Genomic DNA, 18,695 nt, shown 5'->3' with positions numbered 1-18,695 from the left:
GGGTGGCTGGGAGGGAGGGGAAATGTGGCGAGCTCAGTGGAGGAGGCGGGGCTGGGATTTGGGGAAGGGGGTCAATAGGGCAGAGAGGGGGCGGAATTGGGACAGGGACTTTGGGTGGGGAAGGGGTTGGAATGGGGGTGGGGAAGGGGCGGAGTTGGGGTGGGGCCAGGGGCCCCATGGAGTGTCCTCCTTTCTCAGTGTACAAATATGGTAACCCTATTGTTAGGCATCCTGACTTGCTGGGGATATTACAGTGTAGGCAAGGAACTGTGCAGCCTGGAAAACCCCCGGTCAGCAGGGGGAGAGGTGTGGGTCTCAGCCCAAGAGAAGTCCTGGTTTAGGAGCTGGGAGCCTGAGTAGGTGCCCTTAGTGGATCATAAGGGGGAAGATGCAGGTGCAGTGCTCTAGTTATTTGTTTTGTGTAAAGGTTGCAATGCTTGGCCCAACTGACTAGTGACAGTGACATACAGCCAAAATCACTATGGCTGTCAATGTTTAATGTTCAACGAAGACCTTGTTAAAGTGTTTCAAGTTGGGCACCCAGAAATTACTGCTGTCTTTTTTCATAGTAGCAGCCATGTTAGTCTGTATCCGCAAAAAGAAGAACAGGAGTACTTGTGGCACCTTAGAGACTAACAAATTTAATAAATTTGTTAGTCTCTAAGGTGCCACAAGTACTCCTGTTCTTCTTTTTGCTGTCTTTTTAACATTTAGGCCCTTATTTATATATAATGTAAAAACTATATCATCTACCTCCTCCCCACATATAAACTCTTCATAATCAAAAAGAACTGTGCACTATTTTTTTGCTCAGTTTCCAAAAATTCTTTCTCACCTTTGAGCAGGAATGGAAAATTATTTCTGCCTGAAAGTTTTATATGCAACTGAGAATGGGGTAGAATGGAAACTACTAAGTGTCCTTTAACAATAGCTATTGCTTGCATTTCTGATATGTTTTCAGTCATCCATTTCAAATTATGTCCTGTTCTAGATATTTTTATATATCATTTTTGTTGCAAATGGTGAATTTCCTGTTTTTCTAAGATACTGTATAAATAAAACTTTCTCAGTAGCAGCTCAGTCTTTCAAAGCATTCTTTTGTTGTTGTTGTTTAATGTTGGAAATACATAACAAAACTATTTGCTTGGTATTTATGTTAGTCGGGTGTTTGTGTATGCACCTTCCGCTGTAGGAGATTGTAAGGGTCTTAAATATATTAGTGACTGCTGAATTATGTGTGTTAATTATTGGTTGAAGGGACTGGAATAGACTATTTTTATAATTGTTTTAAAACATGTCAAGAAGCACCCAGAGCAAAGGGCAGGTGCTACTTTTTTACTGAACAAGTACACAAATCAAGGTCTCAATACAGCATTGTGCTCCATGCAACATAAATAAATAAAATAAAGAATAAATAAAGAAAATCTATATTTTGAATTAATATGAAAGAAAAAAACGATTTTTCTCTAATTCTGGGATCCCACCTGCAACTTATATTATGTATCCCATTTTTAAATAACTTACATTAACAATCTCTCTCTTTCTGGACTGGTTATGTTTTTGCTTTAAAAAGTTGACAGTGTGACCCATATCATGCTCAGAATGAAAGCCTTTCTCTTGTTGTTAGCTTTCAAAAAAATTAAATTGCAGTGAGGAATTCATGCTAGACAGTACCTTCCCCTCCTCCTGCTCTCTAGTCAATATTCCTTTGCTCTGCCCTCTTTCTTCTCAACCCATGAAACACACTAATTATGTCTAGAGTGCCAAGCAGCAGGGAACCCTGTGTTCTAGCTGTTGTGTTTGTACGTTGCCCATTTATGAGCATGCAGGTGGAGTCTCTGGCTGAGAAAACAAACGTGTATTTCATCCCTGATAGGCTAGTGACCCAGGCTTGTTCTCTTCTTATCCAATCCTCCAGTTTTCTTGCCTTGACAGAATAACATGTCCATTTAAGGAGGTGGATTGTACCATGAAAACTTTATTGAAAAGGGGTAGGTCTGGAGTGTTTAGGCATCTCTGACTAGAGCTGGAAAAAAGGCTTCTTTTCTGAATAAGAACAACAATTTACACTGATGTGTTATAGTAATGCGGTGAGCTTTTTATGAAGTGCTAAACTTTTAAACTGGAATTGCTGAATCTGGGGAGCTGAAAATTCAGAAGCTGGTTAAACTCCCTGTAGATTTGGAATGCACAAGCCAAAGGAGGCCCTGAATGCCCGGATGTCTATCAAAATTAGTGTAATCCAATACTGAACTAGAGAGACTTAGCTCAGGAACCTGTGTCTTTGGGAGTAGGGAGTTCAGTGACATTTTGGAGTGGGTAAATTTACAGAAACCAGGAAACGTATCAGCAAATGGCAAATACATTTTTGCCTGGGGGGTAGGGAGGGCAGTTGGGGGAAGGGTCTCATGGACAGAAGACATTTGCCATTATACACTTCACTATGGCTGCCCAATCAAGGTAAGGAATTAAATTAACTTTTACCACTGTAGGGGTTTTTTAATGTCCCCCAGTTGTCTTATTGAGCTGCATCGTCCTCTGTTATAGATTGCTTGTCAGTTTAAAAATCAGATTATGGTAAAATGTATCTGGATGACAATTCTGCATGGTGTGGCTTTTTAAGGTTAAATGCAGTATCTCTTTTCAGGATAAACTTGTGATTGGAAAGTTTAATGAAATGCACAGAGTTAATAACTCCTTATCAAACCTCTCCTTATCAAAGCAGCAAGTTTATCACTTCCTTCATTATCTCCTTTGTGCACTCGCTGCTTTTTCTTAAACTGCAAAAAAAGGCATTTATGGTAGCTTATATAGGGTGAGAGCATGTAAAAGGTGACTGAGCTGTATCTATATTACAGTTGCACTTGGTTTCTTTCCTTGATCTGAAAAATTATCAGACTAAAATGGTAGCAGGTTTTTGTATGTGAATCTGCTGAGTAGGCAAAGGCTGGGAATGTGCTGTGGGATTGTGAAGGTGAGAGTGTGAAAAAGAAGAATTAACTCTAGTTGCTGTCACTTGAGTGCCATTGAAGGAAACCTCGGCAGACCTCCTAGCCTGGCATAGGAACATCTTTTTTTACTTAAAGGTAGCTGCTCTCAGAGCACCCATTTTACATTTTGTGGTTAGGGAAAAAATGAGTTATTTACAGCAGATTTTCAAACTCAGTGTTTTGGGTGTTGCTTCTTCTTAACAGGCTGAAATGGTTCTCTTAGGAAACCTCACAACTCAGTGTATCTTTTACCTGCCTTCTAGCATTTATACTGCAGTGGTGGGCATATTAGAAATACCTAAGTGAGAAACTTTTACAGTGGGATATAGTCCCAGCACAGCCCCCTCCCCCCAATGGTGGCATATCTAAACTGAAGTTTGGCACTGGTAGCATTTCTGACTGCTGTACGCTTTCCCTAAATTGAGACCAGGAACTGATGAAATTGTCAATTCATGGTGGGGAAAACACTGAGGCTTTGGGAGGTGGGAATGGAGGTGGGAGTTCCTTATGAGCAGCTGAACTATTTTGGTAGCTAAACATGTCTGTCTGTCTCCGTACAATGCGGGGGTCTGTCCTTCAGAAATTACATTACTTTGCTAATATACAGATGCCTTCCTTTCCACTTTTTTTCCTCTGTGCGATCCCTGACCAATATGATTTACAGGTCTGCATTATCGGTTCATTGCTTTAATATGCCAACATGCTGAGAGAGGATCTAGCATAAATCTTAGGGCCTCTAGCTGGCCTTAAAGCATGGCTTAATTCCAAGTTCAAGGACATGCTTGAAGTCGCAGTGGTCACACTGTAATTTTCTTGGGTGATTATATGGGAAATAAATAAGGGATTATAGGGGAAATAAATCTGCGCCTAACTCCTGGTCCCAGCAGACTGGCCGAACAAGGACAGGATTGGAGTTGGTGACGGATATCTGGTGCCCTATAAGAGAGGCATTGGGTTTCCAGAGCTAATGTTGGGTACTGAAGGAACAGGACTGTGTTAGTACTCAGATGGTGAACTCTAGGGTATGTGGCTGGGTACTATGAGATGAGTGAATTGTGTTCTTCCCAAGTCTGCCATGTCAGAGTTGTGCAAATTTTCTTCTCGTGTGCTGAGCTCTAAGGCTCCCTGCCATAAAGCTATATCAAGCCATTTCAACACAGCTTATAAGGAGGCAACCTCAACACACCATGGAGAAAAGTGGTAAAGTGTGATTATGGACATCTTGGGTGGGTGTAAGGGGATCATGGCTAGAACTTGGTTTGTGGAGTGGAAGTGATGTGTCTATATTTTGGCAGCAGGAGTTAGGCATATCATTTTATTTGATGGCATTGTGGTGGTGATATTATTTCTGTTTGGGTGATATTGGATAACAGTGATTTCTCTCCTCAGTGCAGACATTCTGTGGTCTCCTGTATGGAAAAGATCCTTTGATAACCCTCCTCATCCCCTTTCCTGTGTTTAAGTTCTGGTGTGCTGCACTGGGATAAGAGAGAGCTCTCAAACAGGCTAGTTTTGAGGGAGACAATCGCTGAAGGCTTTCCCGTGTTAGATAGTGTTTAAGGATAGAAGACAGATTATTTTCTAAATAGGAGAGGGAGTTTATGAAATCCAAGGCCATGGACTGCTTTTTCTTGGTGTGGAGGGGGTGACAGTGAACCATAGTCAGTATTATTTTAGAATGTATCTATTACCCTGGATTTTCTTTTCTTTTACCTCTGTGAGAAGATTTCATGGGAGATGTGAGTGGTGACGGTGCAGTGAAAGGCTTGACATCATGAGTGTTTTTTTTTTTTTTTTTTTTTTTTTTAGTTTGTGCTTCAGTAAGTGACCTGTCTTTCATTTGAGCTATTTTTGCCCAGGTGCACAAGTCTGCTAAGAAATGAAATATATCACATGGCCATATGTGCAAGCGACTTCATATTTGTGAGGATGTTGAACAGAGAAATGGGATTGGAAACCAGAGAACTCCTAAATTCTAATCCCAGCTGTGCTGCTGGCTTGTTATGTGGCCTTGGGCAGCTCATTGAACTTCTGACTGTTTCTTCATCAGAAACCTCACTGAGTGTTGTGAGCATTATTACAATGCTCATCAGTGAAAAGTCAGCATGTGCCAAGAGGTGCCACAATTATTTCCTGTTCTAGTTCTTGAGAGGTAAGTGTAGTGTGTTGTAACTCTTGTGGATGCTGAACTTTTTAACGATGATCACTGTAATCAATAAATGTGTATATACAGTACTAAAAAGTGGCCGGAGGGTGGGGTGGGAGGGAATTGCCCACCGGTAACTTTCCCTGAAGAACGAGAGTAAACTAAGCAATTGATTTCTGTATAACCAACTTTTTTATTTGTCAAGTTTCTAGCCTAGATGCTTCAATGACTTGGTTCTTCATACTTTTCCTAAGTGTCAGCAGAGTAAAACTGACAAGACTCTGGTCAGTTTCATGGCTGCTGTTCAGAAGCCTGTGACCAGGAACAAAATTAATTAGAACCAGGTCAAGTTCACTCTTGGCTTAGTAAAGCTGTGATATTCATCAGACACCAACTAGCCAGAGACTGATGTGAGCGATACAGCAAGACCCCAAGCATGTTCTATGGATAATACCCTGGTGAGAATCCCACCACGCTCCTTCTCCGCACCAGCAGTTGTACCTGGGGCTGTCACTAGGATGCTGCCTCTTAACCTAAATGTATGGGCTCCTCATCTGTTATATGGGCTTCTGGCTAGTAGATCTAGGTCCAAATATTCAAAAGTGGCTTAAAATTTTAGGTGCCTCAGTTTTTGGACATCCAGCTAGAGGCATCTTGGGTCTGTGTGGGTTTTTTTTTTTATTTTAATTTTATTTTTTGTTTAAAAGATGCTCAAGTTGGGCATCTGGAAGTTGAGGCACTCAAAACCTTTCCAGAGTGGCAGCCGTGTTAGTCTGTATCCGCAAAAATATGCATCCGAAGAAGTGGGCTGTAGTCCACGAAAGCTTATGCTCTAATAAATTTGTTAGTCTCTAAGGTGCCACAAGTACTCCTGTTCTTTTTTCAAAACCTTTTGAAAGCTAGGTCTCATTTCTCAGGCCACTAGGTGTTTTGTAAATATTGAAAGCCCTGTTTGTACAGCTCATTGAAACTATAAATTGCTAAGAACTCTGTATTCATTCTTTTTGTCTTGCACAGCCAGATTCCCAAAATATGAAGTTATGAAGCGTGAAAGAGTTTTTCTCCCTAAGTGTTGTGTGTGCGTGGGGGGATTGGGGGTGAACTGCGTAATTCCTAAAGGAGGATGTGAAGCGCCACTGCAAACAAGATTATTTGTAAAACAGAAGCTATGTTTGAAAACTGATAAAAACAATTTCTCAGTCTTTGTAAGTACTCAATATTATGGCGCTGTCATAAAAAAGGTGAATCAGTAGGCATGAAATTTGAGTATCCCACCAGTCTGTTTTTTCTGTTGCATCTCAGGATGTTGTTTCTACTGAGTCAGCCATGCAGGGAATGAATGGACACAATGACCTGAGAATCTCTCTGTTCTCTATCTCCTAAAAGCAAGTCAAATCAACCCCATTCTTAAAGGAGATTAAACATGATTATTTCTAATAATTTCAGTTGAAAAACTTCTTTACAAGGTGGCCACATTTTATTTGTATGTGGTGTTTATTTCTATTCTGGTGAGAATGCTGCTGAGAAAAGGTTTCTGCTTTTGTTTTGTTCCTATGCATTTTTATAGCCTTCTAAAGGCCAGGTCTGAAACATGCTTCCATAACTTGCTTGTTTGACGCAAATGTGTGCATTTTATTCCCTGCTAGCTTTCTTCTCTCCACACACACTCATACCATCTATCTATCTTGCCTTCGTTCCACAATTCTCCTCACACACACTCTGGAATTTGCACTTTCCACTTGAGGTTGCACCGGAGATAAGACTATTATGGATGCTGATGCTGCTCCTCACTTTATACCCTTTCAGATATTAGTTAAACAAAATGTTGTTTAGGAAATCTCTCTACAAAAAAATCCATTCCGTTTAGGCATTAACATTTAAAAATATATAAACAGATTTTTGTATGTTATGTTTATGTATTGCAGAAGGCCCCTTTTATGCCGTACTTTTAAATTTGGGCAGATATAATCAGTTTTCGTTCCATGATCTTTTAAACATGAGGGCCGGCTCAATGATGGTGGATGTCAACTCTGAGATAAGGTACTAAGGTGGATAGGTAGGATGCAGCTAATTTGGGAAGGGCTTTGACAGGAGGAAGTAGATCCGCTGAAGGTGATGCATCCAGATTTACACCCATGCTTAACTTTGAGCATGTGAATAGTGTCATGGAACTCAGTGGGGCTACTTGGCTGCTCAAGCTTAAGCATGTGCGTAAGTCTCTGCAGGATTTGGCCCCTCCGTCCGCCCTTCCAGTTTTGATGTTTTTTGCACACAGCTTTCTTTTTTATTCTTCCTTCAGGGCATTTCTCGATACAGAGAGTGTTTAAGAAGCGTACCTTGTTATGCCATGCAGATACTGAAAAATGTTTATTTCACTGCCTTGTACTGCAGCCCAGATGCACTTGACTATTTAACAGCTCTTGGCTGGCAAGAGGGGGAGGAGGGAAGTGAGGAATACTGCAGCAGGGATGTGAGGCTGGGGAGGCACTTTGCCAGTCAAGAGACAGCATTTTAATGCTGGCTACAGTACTGTACATCTTTGCAGTGCCTTCTAGTGTGAATTCGTTGAACTAATCGTGGTCAAACTGATATCACTAACAAAGTTCAGATAGGTAGGCTTTTATCGGATGTACCATATGATTCATGCAAGTATGTTTATGCTCTGGGCTGGTTTAGGTGTAGATGATGTTTAAATGTAGTTTTGAGCGTGGTCCTTTTTAGTTGCACTAAATAGAATCAGGTTTCAGAATCATTTACTAAAACACACAACAATTCACAAGATTAGGTTTGTTTTTTGTTTCTGCAGCGTTAAATATCAAGTGATGTGGAAATCATGTTCCTGCTTTAATTTTTCCTTTCTCCAACCAATATGTTAATATTTAACTTGAGTGAAAACAAAAGAGTCAATTCTCAGAACTATAAAAAAAAATCTGTTTCTGCATTCTGGCATCATTTTGCTTTTTATTAAAAAACATATCCAACCATGAAGAATTCTTGAGTTTGTAACCAGAAGTCCTCATTTTAAAAAAGCCATACGGTAGAGTTTTTAATTATAGTAATTATTATTATTATTATTATTATTATTTTGCTTGGAATATTGTATTGAGTGAGAGCAGTAAGCAGCAGATGATGTGTTAATTTATCACAGTATGAATCTCTCTTTCATGTTGCAGTTGTCTTAGCAGCTGGGATGTGTGTGCATATTATAGATGTATAATATTAATTACAAAGTAGCCCTTTCCTCCTCCCTAGCTGAGATGCTCAGGTCACTGCATTTACAAGTATGATATCAGTCCCTACCATCTCATGTTTAGTGGTTAAAATACTCCGTGGTAAAAGGATTTTGATGTTAGAATAACACTAGATTTCTGTTTAGAAATAATTTTGATCTGCTTGCAATCAGTCTGAAAGAGTCACTTGTAGAAGAATAACCTAAGTTTTCCTGGCATAGCTATGTCAGGAGTGTGGAAAAAATCAAACCTGTAGCCTGCGTAGTTATGCTGGGAAAAGCCTTCCTGTAGATGCAGTTACACCAGGAAGAAACTTGTTTGTCTTAGCGATTGGCAGAATAAGGAGGAGGACTGAGTGGACTTGCAGGCTCTAAAGTTGTACACTGTTTTTTTTTTTTAGTGCAGTTATGTAACCCCTCCCCCCCCAAAAAAATCTGCATTTGTAAGTTACACTTTCATGATAGAGATTGCACTTCAGTACTTGTATGAGGTGAATATAAAAATACTATTTCTTTTATCATTTTTACAATGCCTTTATTTGTAAAACAAATAATAAAAAGTGAGCACTGTGCACTTTACATTCTATGTTGTAATTGAAATCAATATTGAAAATGTAGAAAAACATTCAAAAATATTTAATATCTTTCAATTGGTATTCTATTGTTATAAGTGTGTGAGTTAACTGCTATTAATTGACAGCCCTAGTCAAGACACATGCAGCAAGCAAGAGAGATGAAGGAAAGGAAGAATATTAACATTACTTCTTCCTATAACACTAAAAAACATGTTAATTAAGAACAAGTGTTGGGGTGAAATGTTGCCTATGGCAAGTCATTTCTGAAACATTACCTGTTCTAAAATCTAGTCGTGTGTGTGTGTGTGTGTGTGTGTGTACGTGTACGTGTACATGCATGCACACATACATATTTTATGTGCAAAACACACTTTCAGCTCTTAGGTCTTTCGAAGAGGAAAAACATGTTGGTGTTTAGTTCATTTATAGCCTATTAGGAAACTAGTTGCACCCTGAACTAAAGGAAGGTTATTGGGTTTATGTAAACTCAACTGACCACAAAAAGTGAATCCTTCATGGTATCATGGTATGATTTATGAATAATAGTAAGGTTGCAAGAGTCTGTGTGCAATAATGTCAGACTTAAGGGCCCTGATCCCGCAAAGACTTAATCATCTCTTGAAGTTTAGCCGCTGTAAATAATCCCATCACATCTTTGCTGGATCAGAGACCTAACTTGTAGGCAAGCTTGGAAAAGTGTGTGTGTGGGGAGTGTGGGAGGAATGTAACCATGACCTCTTCAACAATTTCCAGCTTTTCTCTTGTTTCTGAAGATGGCTCTCAGATCTTCAGTCAGACCTCAGTTCTGCAAAGACCCATTCATGTGCCTAATTTAAGCATATAAATAATCCATTCAATTTAACACAATGGAACTACTCACCTGCTTAAAGTCACGCAGTTGCCTATGACTTTGTGGAATCAAGACCTCAATGAGTAAAAAATAGAAAGACAAGATTGTGACTTAATGAGCAGAAATTAACTGGAAGTTGGCTCTTAGACCACAGCTAATATTTCTGAAGCATGTTAATCAGTTTGATTCATCTTAATGAAGTGAAAAGAGTGACTTATGCTCAAGCTAATTAAATAAACTGAATAAAATAACGCACAGTAGTTGTAACATTTCTCTAATTATATCCCTTTTTCATAGTCCTTACGTTGATGGACTTAATTTATATGTAGGAAATGTATTGCTTTTCCTTTTTCACTGAGCCATGCTCTGCTACACTTTCCTTGCTGTGCATTTCACAGCCAGAATCTTCTTCCTGTGATTTTTAAATAGTTATTCAAGCACTTGATAATTGGAAGTTAATTTGATAACTGGAAAAAAAACTTCTCGGTGTCCATTTTGACAGCCTCTTATTTGGATTTTTTTTATGTTGTGCTCACTATTTTGAGTTACTTGCTAGAGAATTTATCACAATGGATATTTTATTTGGCTAGGAGGCCAAGTACTGAAACTCTATACTATAATTATAATGCGTTAAACCATGAACTGTATTAACTTTATAATTCAGGTGAATGTTTAGCCTGTATTCAGTCCTGTGTATGCAGCATACATGACTGCTAGTGCCTCAGTGCAGGCATCTTAGGTCCTAATTCTGGAAGTGATTCTGTACCTAAGTGGAGCCATAGATGCAGAGGTCTGCCTGTGTGGTGTATCTTGTAGGATCAGGATCTTAGTATCTTTCACCATTTCTATTGTCAATTCCTATCTTCTGGGGATTTTAACTAGGCAATAATACTTTTCACTGGGCTAAAAAATTTTAAAATCCTGTATTTACCAAAAAAAAGCTAATGTAAAAAAAAATAGACACTAACTTATATTTTTCACAATGATTTTTTTTTAATCTGCTATTTTTACAAGTGGCATTTAAGGTTACTATAAATAAAAGGGGATTAGAGAGAAATATTTTTCCCTTGGTGTGTTTTTTTTCCTTTTATTTTATTTCAGTTCTTTGACTTTGGGCTTTTGACAGAACTTGGATTTAGTCTTTTTCAAGTCTACCCAAGTTGGTCAGTTTCCAGGTTGTTCAGTCTTTCACTCAGCTATACAGTAGATCAAAAGTGTTTAAGATGGGAAAGTGGCAGAGGTACTCATGGACAAGTATAGCTCCTATTCTGTTTTTTCATCTTTTCAAATTCTGTTCCTGAGATTAAAAAAACCCCAGCATGTTTAGCAGTGAATTCAAGCCCTTAACTGACTAGATTTCAAGTTGATGTTATCCCAATCTAAAATGGCTTCTTTAAAACTGGATCTAGAATTCCCTCCCGCCTCCCCTTAGATTAATGAAGGAGAATTTACAGACAATATTAGCACAATAAACTGTATTTACATGAGTGTAACAGCTCTAAGGTTGCTATTTATGCCAAGCAAATAATGATTTGTTTAAAAAAAAGTCCCTGAACACGTATTTGTAAAACAGATTATGATGGCTTCAAGAGAACAGTAGCAGTGAATTGGGTCAATAAGATGTTATTTAAAAGGCCCTAAATAAGTAATGAACTTCCTTAGAAAGTCCTTGAGGTTTTTTTCTTTTTCCCCCCCCTTTCATTACTGTGCTTTTGTTAAGGCTTAATGAATAGATCCCCGTGACAAATGGTAAAGTCTTGACTGAAACTAAGAAACTAGAGGAGAGAGCTGAAATGGTTAGTAACACGTCACTCTGCCAAGATCTTGCTGGAACCTCAGACCAGAGTCCGATAGGATGTGCCAGGGCACAGCAGGGGTAGCGGAGGATGTCGTTTCAGCCTCGGCTCTGGATTTCATGGTTTGCAGTGTTTTCTTTGATGTAAATCTGATTAAGGCCAAATTCTAGCCTTCGGTGAATGCACTCAACTCCCATTGATCTGTCCCTTAAACTTAATGTATAGAGAGAGGTTTATAATGTGCATGTAGTATGGCATTGAAATGCACTGGGGGAGGGGGGTGGAGAAACACAGATCACTTTTTGGTTTTATTTTGGTTATCTTGTTTCCTTTGGCTTTAAACTTGTAGGCCCCAATTCAGGAAAGCATCCCTATGCAGGAGGGGCACTGAAACAGTGTGTTTTTGAGGACTGGGCTGTGTCAGAACACTAGGGATGGCTCCACTGGACACTGTCATGATTGCTGTGGCAAGGGCAGATGCATCTTTTGGTGGGAGCAGAACTTCTCTGGTTCCTAGCAGAAAGTGAAATGGGGAGTGGCACACACAAACCCTTCTTGCTCCCTGTTTAATAGCTGAAATATTGCATAAGCCTGGTGCACCTCATACCTTGCCCCCCAGTGCTATTGTTGTGTAACAGTTTTCCAGCCTTTGTTGCAAGCCTGGTAAACATGCCCTTCTATGGGAGTGGTAGTTACACCAGACAGAAGCCCTTCTTTCAATGGATGTTGCAGCCAGTTGCAGATGGCTTTGGAGAGATACCAACTCCTAGAAAGTTTCAACTTTAAAAGAGTGATGTAAATAGTAATAAAGCTAATAACATAAAAACAATACAATAAACAGAGAGTTGGCTGTTTATCTGGTACCAGTGGCCTGCCAGGTTAGGGTGGAGGGGGGAGCCAGTGTGACATTGACCATCTCTAGTGTGGGTGGAATTAACATAATTTAGCACAGGTAATGTATTATCTTGGATTTATTTAATCCTTCTCCAGTCTCCAGCTGTCAGAGCTGCAGCTCTCAGCTCTTCACTGCTGTGGCTTATTGCTGAGGTTCAAAGCAAGTGTCTTCCTCTTTGCTTGATGTACTGTTTCCACTGTGCTAGGACATCAGTTGTGATGATCAGTTCTGTGTGTTTAAATCTAAATATATTGGACAACATGTAGCTGTGGTGATTAGGAAATCTGAAACACAGGGTTAAGAGAGGTTTTCACCAGTGAATTCCAGATGTTACAGGGGAAGGGTGGAAAAAGAGGATAAGAGACTAGAGGTGTATCTTAACAAGAAACGGAGAGTAGATTGGGAAAGAAAACCAAAGCTAGGCTATAAAAGGAGGAGGGAAATCAAAGTCTTAAGATGATTGGGACCCGTGAAGCAAATGAGGCATGTAGAAAAGAAAAACTAAGCTACGATTAGCATATCAAATTTTCCCCCAATTTTTTTGAAACCAATCTTCTATGAAAATGGAAACAGGAAATTATAAACGAGTCTGAGTCAAAAATGCGAGATTTTCTCCCTTTCTCCAGTTTTCAGTGCAAAATGGAAAAGGGGGCTTGGGAGGGAGGACAAAAATTTTAAATAAACAAATTATTGTTTTGAAACCTGTGGAATAAAAATTATTTTGTCAGGTTTTTTGGAAAAAACAAACGAAAAAAAATTATCATTTTTTGATCTGATCTAGACATGCTCCTCCATCCAGATGAATGAAGGCTTCCTTTGGTCTATAGGAACCTCCCACCTAAGATCTCTCTCTAATGTGTTGATTTCCATTAGCTTCATTTGGGTAGCTATCACTCCAGTAAACTCCTCCTTCATCTTCCAGAACTTCAAGGCCTGCATACCACTAATAGACCTTCATTTAGTTCACCCCCCTTCCTTGTGAACAGTTTTCAGTTGGCTGCTGCTTGGTAGAAATTTGCTGTTTGTGAATTGTGTGGTGAGGGTGTATTCATGGATCAACTACAAAACACACAAATGTCTGAGTCATTTCACTAAGTGCTTTAATGGAAAGGTAAAACCCAACAGAAACACAAAACATAATAAACTCTTAATCGCAGTGCTAGTAAATGGTTATCTAGCATGTGTACATTGCATTCTCTTAAACGAACAAAAAAAGACTAAACCGATACTTTATGCGTTAAGAACTATAGGTCCTAACATGAGATCAGGCTGTAAAACAGTCCAAAGCCAAAGTCGTGCTTGTATTGTAATCTCTCCAAGGTGGGGGCTGCCCCTCACTACGTCTTCGTATAGAATGTAGCACAATGGGACCCCCAAATGCTACCACGATACAAATAATAGATGGTAATTATTAGTAGAAATATATTCATAAGTGCACTCCTCTTCTGCAACACTAGTAAAGTATTGACCATGGGGCAACCTGAATATATATATAAATGGTCAATTATTGTACTAACTCTTGGCAAGAATGGTAATTTCTGCACCCCAAGAGTTTCAAGCTGGTAAAATGCAGTGTCCCTTTGTGCTTTCTCTTTCTACTTCCTGTGGACATAGTGCCTTTGCTTTCTGATAGGTTGTGCAAAATACAACCTATCTGAGAGAGGAGGGAATAAACAAGGATGCCCAGACTTTGGGGCATCACACACTCTGAGCACAGTACCTCGGAGTGAAGGCCTCAATTTCTGCAGTTGTTCTCTGCAGAGCAGTGGGCCAACGTTCTGTCCAGAGGAGAGTTTCAATACCCATGTTGCTCTAGTACTCGGCCAAGCACCTTGCAGAGGGTGGCGCAATTCCTATGCACCACTTTTAACTCGCTTTCCAACATAAAAGCTAAACTGATCAAATATATTCAAAATAGTAGAGGGGTGTATTTTATATCATTTTTTGCTACTGATTTTTTTCTTTTACGAGGAATGGCCTTTCATAATGGTTGATGTGTAATAGATTGAATAACCCCCCTCTAAATTTAAAAATAAAAATTGTAAAAAATGTAATGAACCATCCTTAAATAATATAATCATAAACCACTCTGGTTGTGCGTTAGTGTGCTTTGTGCTTCGCAATACACCAGAGGCATGCACCAGAACCTACGGACTGTGTCATGGATTATTGCTATAGAACAGGGGTAGGCAACCTATGGCATGCGTGATTTTCAGTGGCAGTCTCACTGCCCGGGTCCTGGCCACCGGTCCGGGGGGCTCTGCATTTTAATTTAATTTTAAATTAAGCTTCTTAAACATTTAAAAAAACTTATTACTTTACATACAACAATAGTTTAGTTATATATTATAGACTTAAAAGAGACCTTCTAAAAATGTTAAAATGTATTACTGGCATGCGAAACCTTAAATCAGAGTGACTAAATGAAGATTCGGCACATCACTTCTGAAAGGTTGCCGACCTCTGCTATAGAATAATCTGAACACTCTCAAAGTGCTCTTGAGTAGAGATTATTTGACAATTAGATGTTTCATCATACAGATATCCAATTGATGAGACAATTTTAGAATAGAACTCCAGCACAGAAAGCCGTGCTCCTTTTACTAAACCTCAAACATTATAAAACACAGGAAAATTAGTAGGAGGTTCTATATGCTTGCAAAAAGAGAGAGAAATATACATGGAGTAATTGCAATCTGTACATTATGTCCAAATAATCTTTAACTAGAAAAAACCTTCTAAATATGCTTTTCACTATATAAACAGGTTTCTTTTGCAAACATTTAATCTTTTTCTGCTTCTGCTTATCTGTAGAGCAAGGACTAAATTAAAGACTTGCCTAGCCTGTTAAAGCGGTATGATCTGTTACATAACTGGAAAACACAGGGAAAAGGACAACTAGTTCATTATATGGTTTGTCCATAGCTAATTTTAAAAAGCCTTTTAGGCCTTTGGTTTACGTTGAAATGTATTTAATTTGAAGATAAAGTTATTGGACTGATGCTTGAAAAGTGGCCTGTGTTCATTTGCCTAATATCAGAGACTGACACATGAATATAAATTTACCAATACTGGACTCAATCATATGGATTGATAGGTTAAACTCTGTGTGATCCTTTTTATATACAGTGCATTCTTACATTAATTAACTTAGTAGTAGTTTTATGTGTAGGTAGATCTGTAGTGGTAAAATTGTTGTGTACATACGTAGACTTAAACAGTGTATTAACACCAAAGAAAATGGTTTTGTCTGTTGTGTTAAACACTCAGAATTCTAAAGTTTTTTGTTTTGCTTTTTGCATCAGAGCCAATTAGACCACGGCAATTAATTTGATTTTCATGATTAGATTTAAATTAACAGAAGCAATAAAATCCAGAACTGAAGTTGCCACTCCTTTTTAACTTGGGCCTTTTTGTGGCTACAGATGGCGCAGGCACAGGTCTCAATAATCTACATGGCACACAATTGGTCTTGCAAAGGCATCAGGTTTGAACTGATGTGTATGGACAAAGATGTATAGGAATGTTTGCAAAATACCCAACCAACAAGTATTGTTAATCCATTCGTTTTCACGAGCAGTACATTCACCCATACAAATTAAATAATCAGTGCACAATATTATGTAAGATGGGGCGCACTACTGTAACCTTTATTAGCAGGAGTAATTATTACTTCTGTGAGTACTTCTGTTTGAGAACAGTGGGATGAATTGAGTGAGTGAGGATTATTCATATGAGTGAGGGTTAAAGGTTGGGCCACATGTGATGCACAACTTTAGTTTGGAAAATCAGTCTTTCAAATGTTAACAAGTGTTTATTTAACGTAACCAGTTATTTTAAATGGGCTTATATGTTACAAAGAACGTGCCTGTTTCCTTCCCAATGTTTGGGAGACAGAATTTGAACAAGATTAATACTGGAACATGGATGTGTTTATAATGTAAAACATAAATTTGTAGTAAAATAAGTCTGTGTTTTGTGTGTGTTTGAGAGAGACTGCGTGCATGTGGTGATATGCAAGGGTGTGGGGAGTAGAGGTGTTATCAGAAGCAGGGAGTAAAAGGAGGACAACATGCAGTGTGTGTGAATGCGATATGACACCTGTGGGCTGTGTGACAATCCAGCTGACAGGCTGACCAGAGCTCAGAACCGGTCAAGTGAAAACAGACTCCTACAGAAAAACAATGACTTATTTGCTCAGACAGGTCTAAAGGGATGTTAATTATGTGGTGAGAGGTGCTAGTGGGGGAGGAGGAAGAGATTTTTAATAGAGACACAGAAAACAGCTGCTCAATAAATATTTTCAGCTTTTGGTTTTATTATCTCTATATATTTGTTAGAATTCATTCTTTGGTACAGTAGAGAACAATAGTAGAGTTCCTGTTTTTAATGCTATGCAGAGATACGATTATTCTACAGAATCAGTAAACGTAATGAATGTTGGCTTAAGTAATTTTACTGTATTTTTAAGGTAGAAAATAGATTGCAGCAATAACTTCTTGTACCTCTGGTAAACTTTTATGCACACCAAGAGAATTGTAAGACTAAAACTAATAGATTATATAAAATGCCTCCTTAACAACCCTGTGAAATACTTTTAAATGAATAGTTATAAATTAAACATTGTTTCTTTCTGAAATGTAGCAGATGCCTCTAAAGCTACTTGTATACTTACTTTTCTTATTTTATTGTATTATCCAGCGGCATTCACTTCCTTTTGTTTGTAAAATTGTACTTACTGAGATACAATGTATGCCTCATTTTTTGTGGGACACGAGTCTTGTAGCGGAGCATTTCTGTGCTATATAGATACTATGTAGGGAGGCTTGGTCTGAAAGAACAGACATATCCGAGTAGTCACAATTTCATTTTCTACAACAGATAAGATAAAGGACCAGGCTTTTAAACAAATTAGGTACCCAAAATGCATATTTAATGTGTGTGTGAATGCAAATGAGGAAATTGTGTGAGCAAATGAATATAACAGTATGGCAGGTTGGAAAAATTTAAATGGAAAAATGTTTTCTGCAGACTTCCATTTTTCAGCCATCTCCAATAATTAGCCATTGTTGCATGCAATTATCCACTCAATCTTTTCAAATATCGGACTTGTTTGAAACATGGGCCCTGAAATGTTGTTTGACACAAGACAACTATTGGACCTTGTTATAAAGCAATAGCTGCAATATCTTGTAGTTTTCTGGAGTTGCATCTCCAAAATCCTGATTCTTTTACTTTTGGCTCCAGCTATATTAGCACTAAGTAGACTGTGTTGAGGAAAGAACATATTCGCAACAAATATTCATAAAAAGTTTCTACTCATCATGCGAAAAATCCAGATGATGATTACTCAGTTGCAAAATATGGACATTATTTTTATTCTCAGTGGTGGAAATCAGGTGTTACTCTACAGAAGTCACTGGGGTTACACTACTGTGAAAGAGATGGAAGTGAGAGGAGAATTTAGCTTTGTGAAAGACACCAGGTAGCATTTCTTGTAAAATGCTTTAAAGTTCAGGAGAGAGCAATTTTTAACCCTCTTTTTAAACATAATCTTGCTGCTGCAGTGTCTGGATTTGTCTACAATTAGAAAAATTAATAATAAAATAATTGGTGCTAATTATAGCAAGGCTGTGCCAAAGGCCCCAGTCGGGAGTCAGGACCCCATTGTTCTAGGCAGAGAACGCATGCATAATGAAAGACTATCACTTGCCCCAAAGAACTTTCAATGTAGTCTACACAGTTGAATACCAAATAGTAGCCACTGTGTCTGTCCGTCAATAACAAACAGAAATAATGACCAGGCAATACCATAGAGATATGGCTGACAGTGATGTGCTTGAGCCAGTTGATATAAGCATGCTAGAGTGTAGCACCGGGGTTGGGACATGGTATCCGCTGCAGTTGGTGAAACTGTTTGTGGTTCTTTGACACTCTTGTCTCAACTCTTACATGTCTCCTTCCCTCCATCCTCCTCCCCCAACCCCCCACCAAACCTCCGGTGGAGCAGTTTGCTAACACTTCTAGTCCTTTTTTGTTTGAAATGCACTGTTTTGGGCAGAAAGAAGAACAGGAGTACTTGTGGCACCTTAGAGACTAACAAATTTATTAGAGCATAAGCTTTCGTGGACTACAGCCCTGGGCTGTAGTCCACGAAAGCTTATGCTCTAATAAATTTGTTAGTCTCTAAGGTGCCACAAGTACTCCTGTTCTT

General features: G+C 38.8%; 1 protein-coding gene across 6 annotated transcripts in view; it reads left to right on the top strand.

Moving 5' to 3' along the window:
* Window positions 1-18,695, top strand: part of AFF1 (AF4/FMR2 family member 1) — a 170,827-nt gene that overhangs the window by 34,724 nt on the left and 117,408 nt on the right. For 4 of the 6 annotated variants that reach the window (XM_034770706.1, XM_034770704.1, XM_034770703.1 and 1 more), the window contains exon 1: window positions 5,081-5,142. The exons of 1 other annotated variant lie outside the window; for it this stretch is intronic. In XM_034770706.1, coding sequence (XP_034626597.1) covers window positions 5,096-5,142 — 47 coding nt within the window. In that variant the 5' untranslated portion in view covers window positions 5,081-5,095. Of the gene's footprint in view, window positions 1-1,985; window positions 2,461-5,080; window positions 5,143-18,695 lie in introns of those variants that run through there. One more of the 6 variants, XM_034770708.1, reaches the window with a different exon arrangement.

Source organism: Trachemys scripta, chromosome 5 (genome assembly GCF_013100865.1).
Source record: "Trachemys scripta elegans isolate TJP31775 chromosome 5, CAS_Tse_1.0, whole genome shotgun sequence".
NCBI classification, from domain to species: domain Eukaryota; kingdom Metazoa; phylum Chordata; order Testudines; family Emydidae; genus Trachemys; species Trachemys scripta.
The sequence above is the reverse complement of the archived record's forward strand: the minus strand, read 5'-3'. Positions and strand labels throughout refer to the sequence as shown.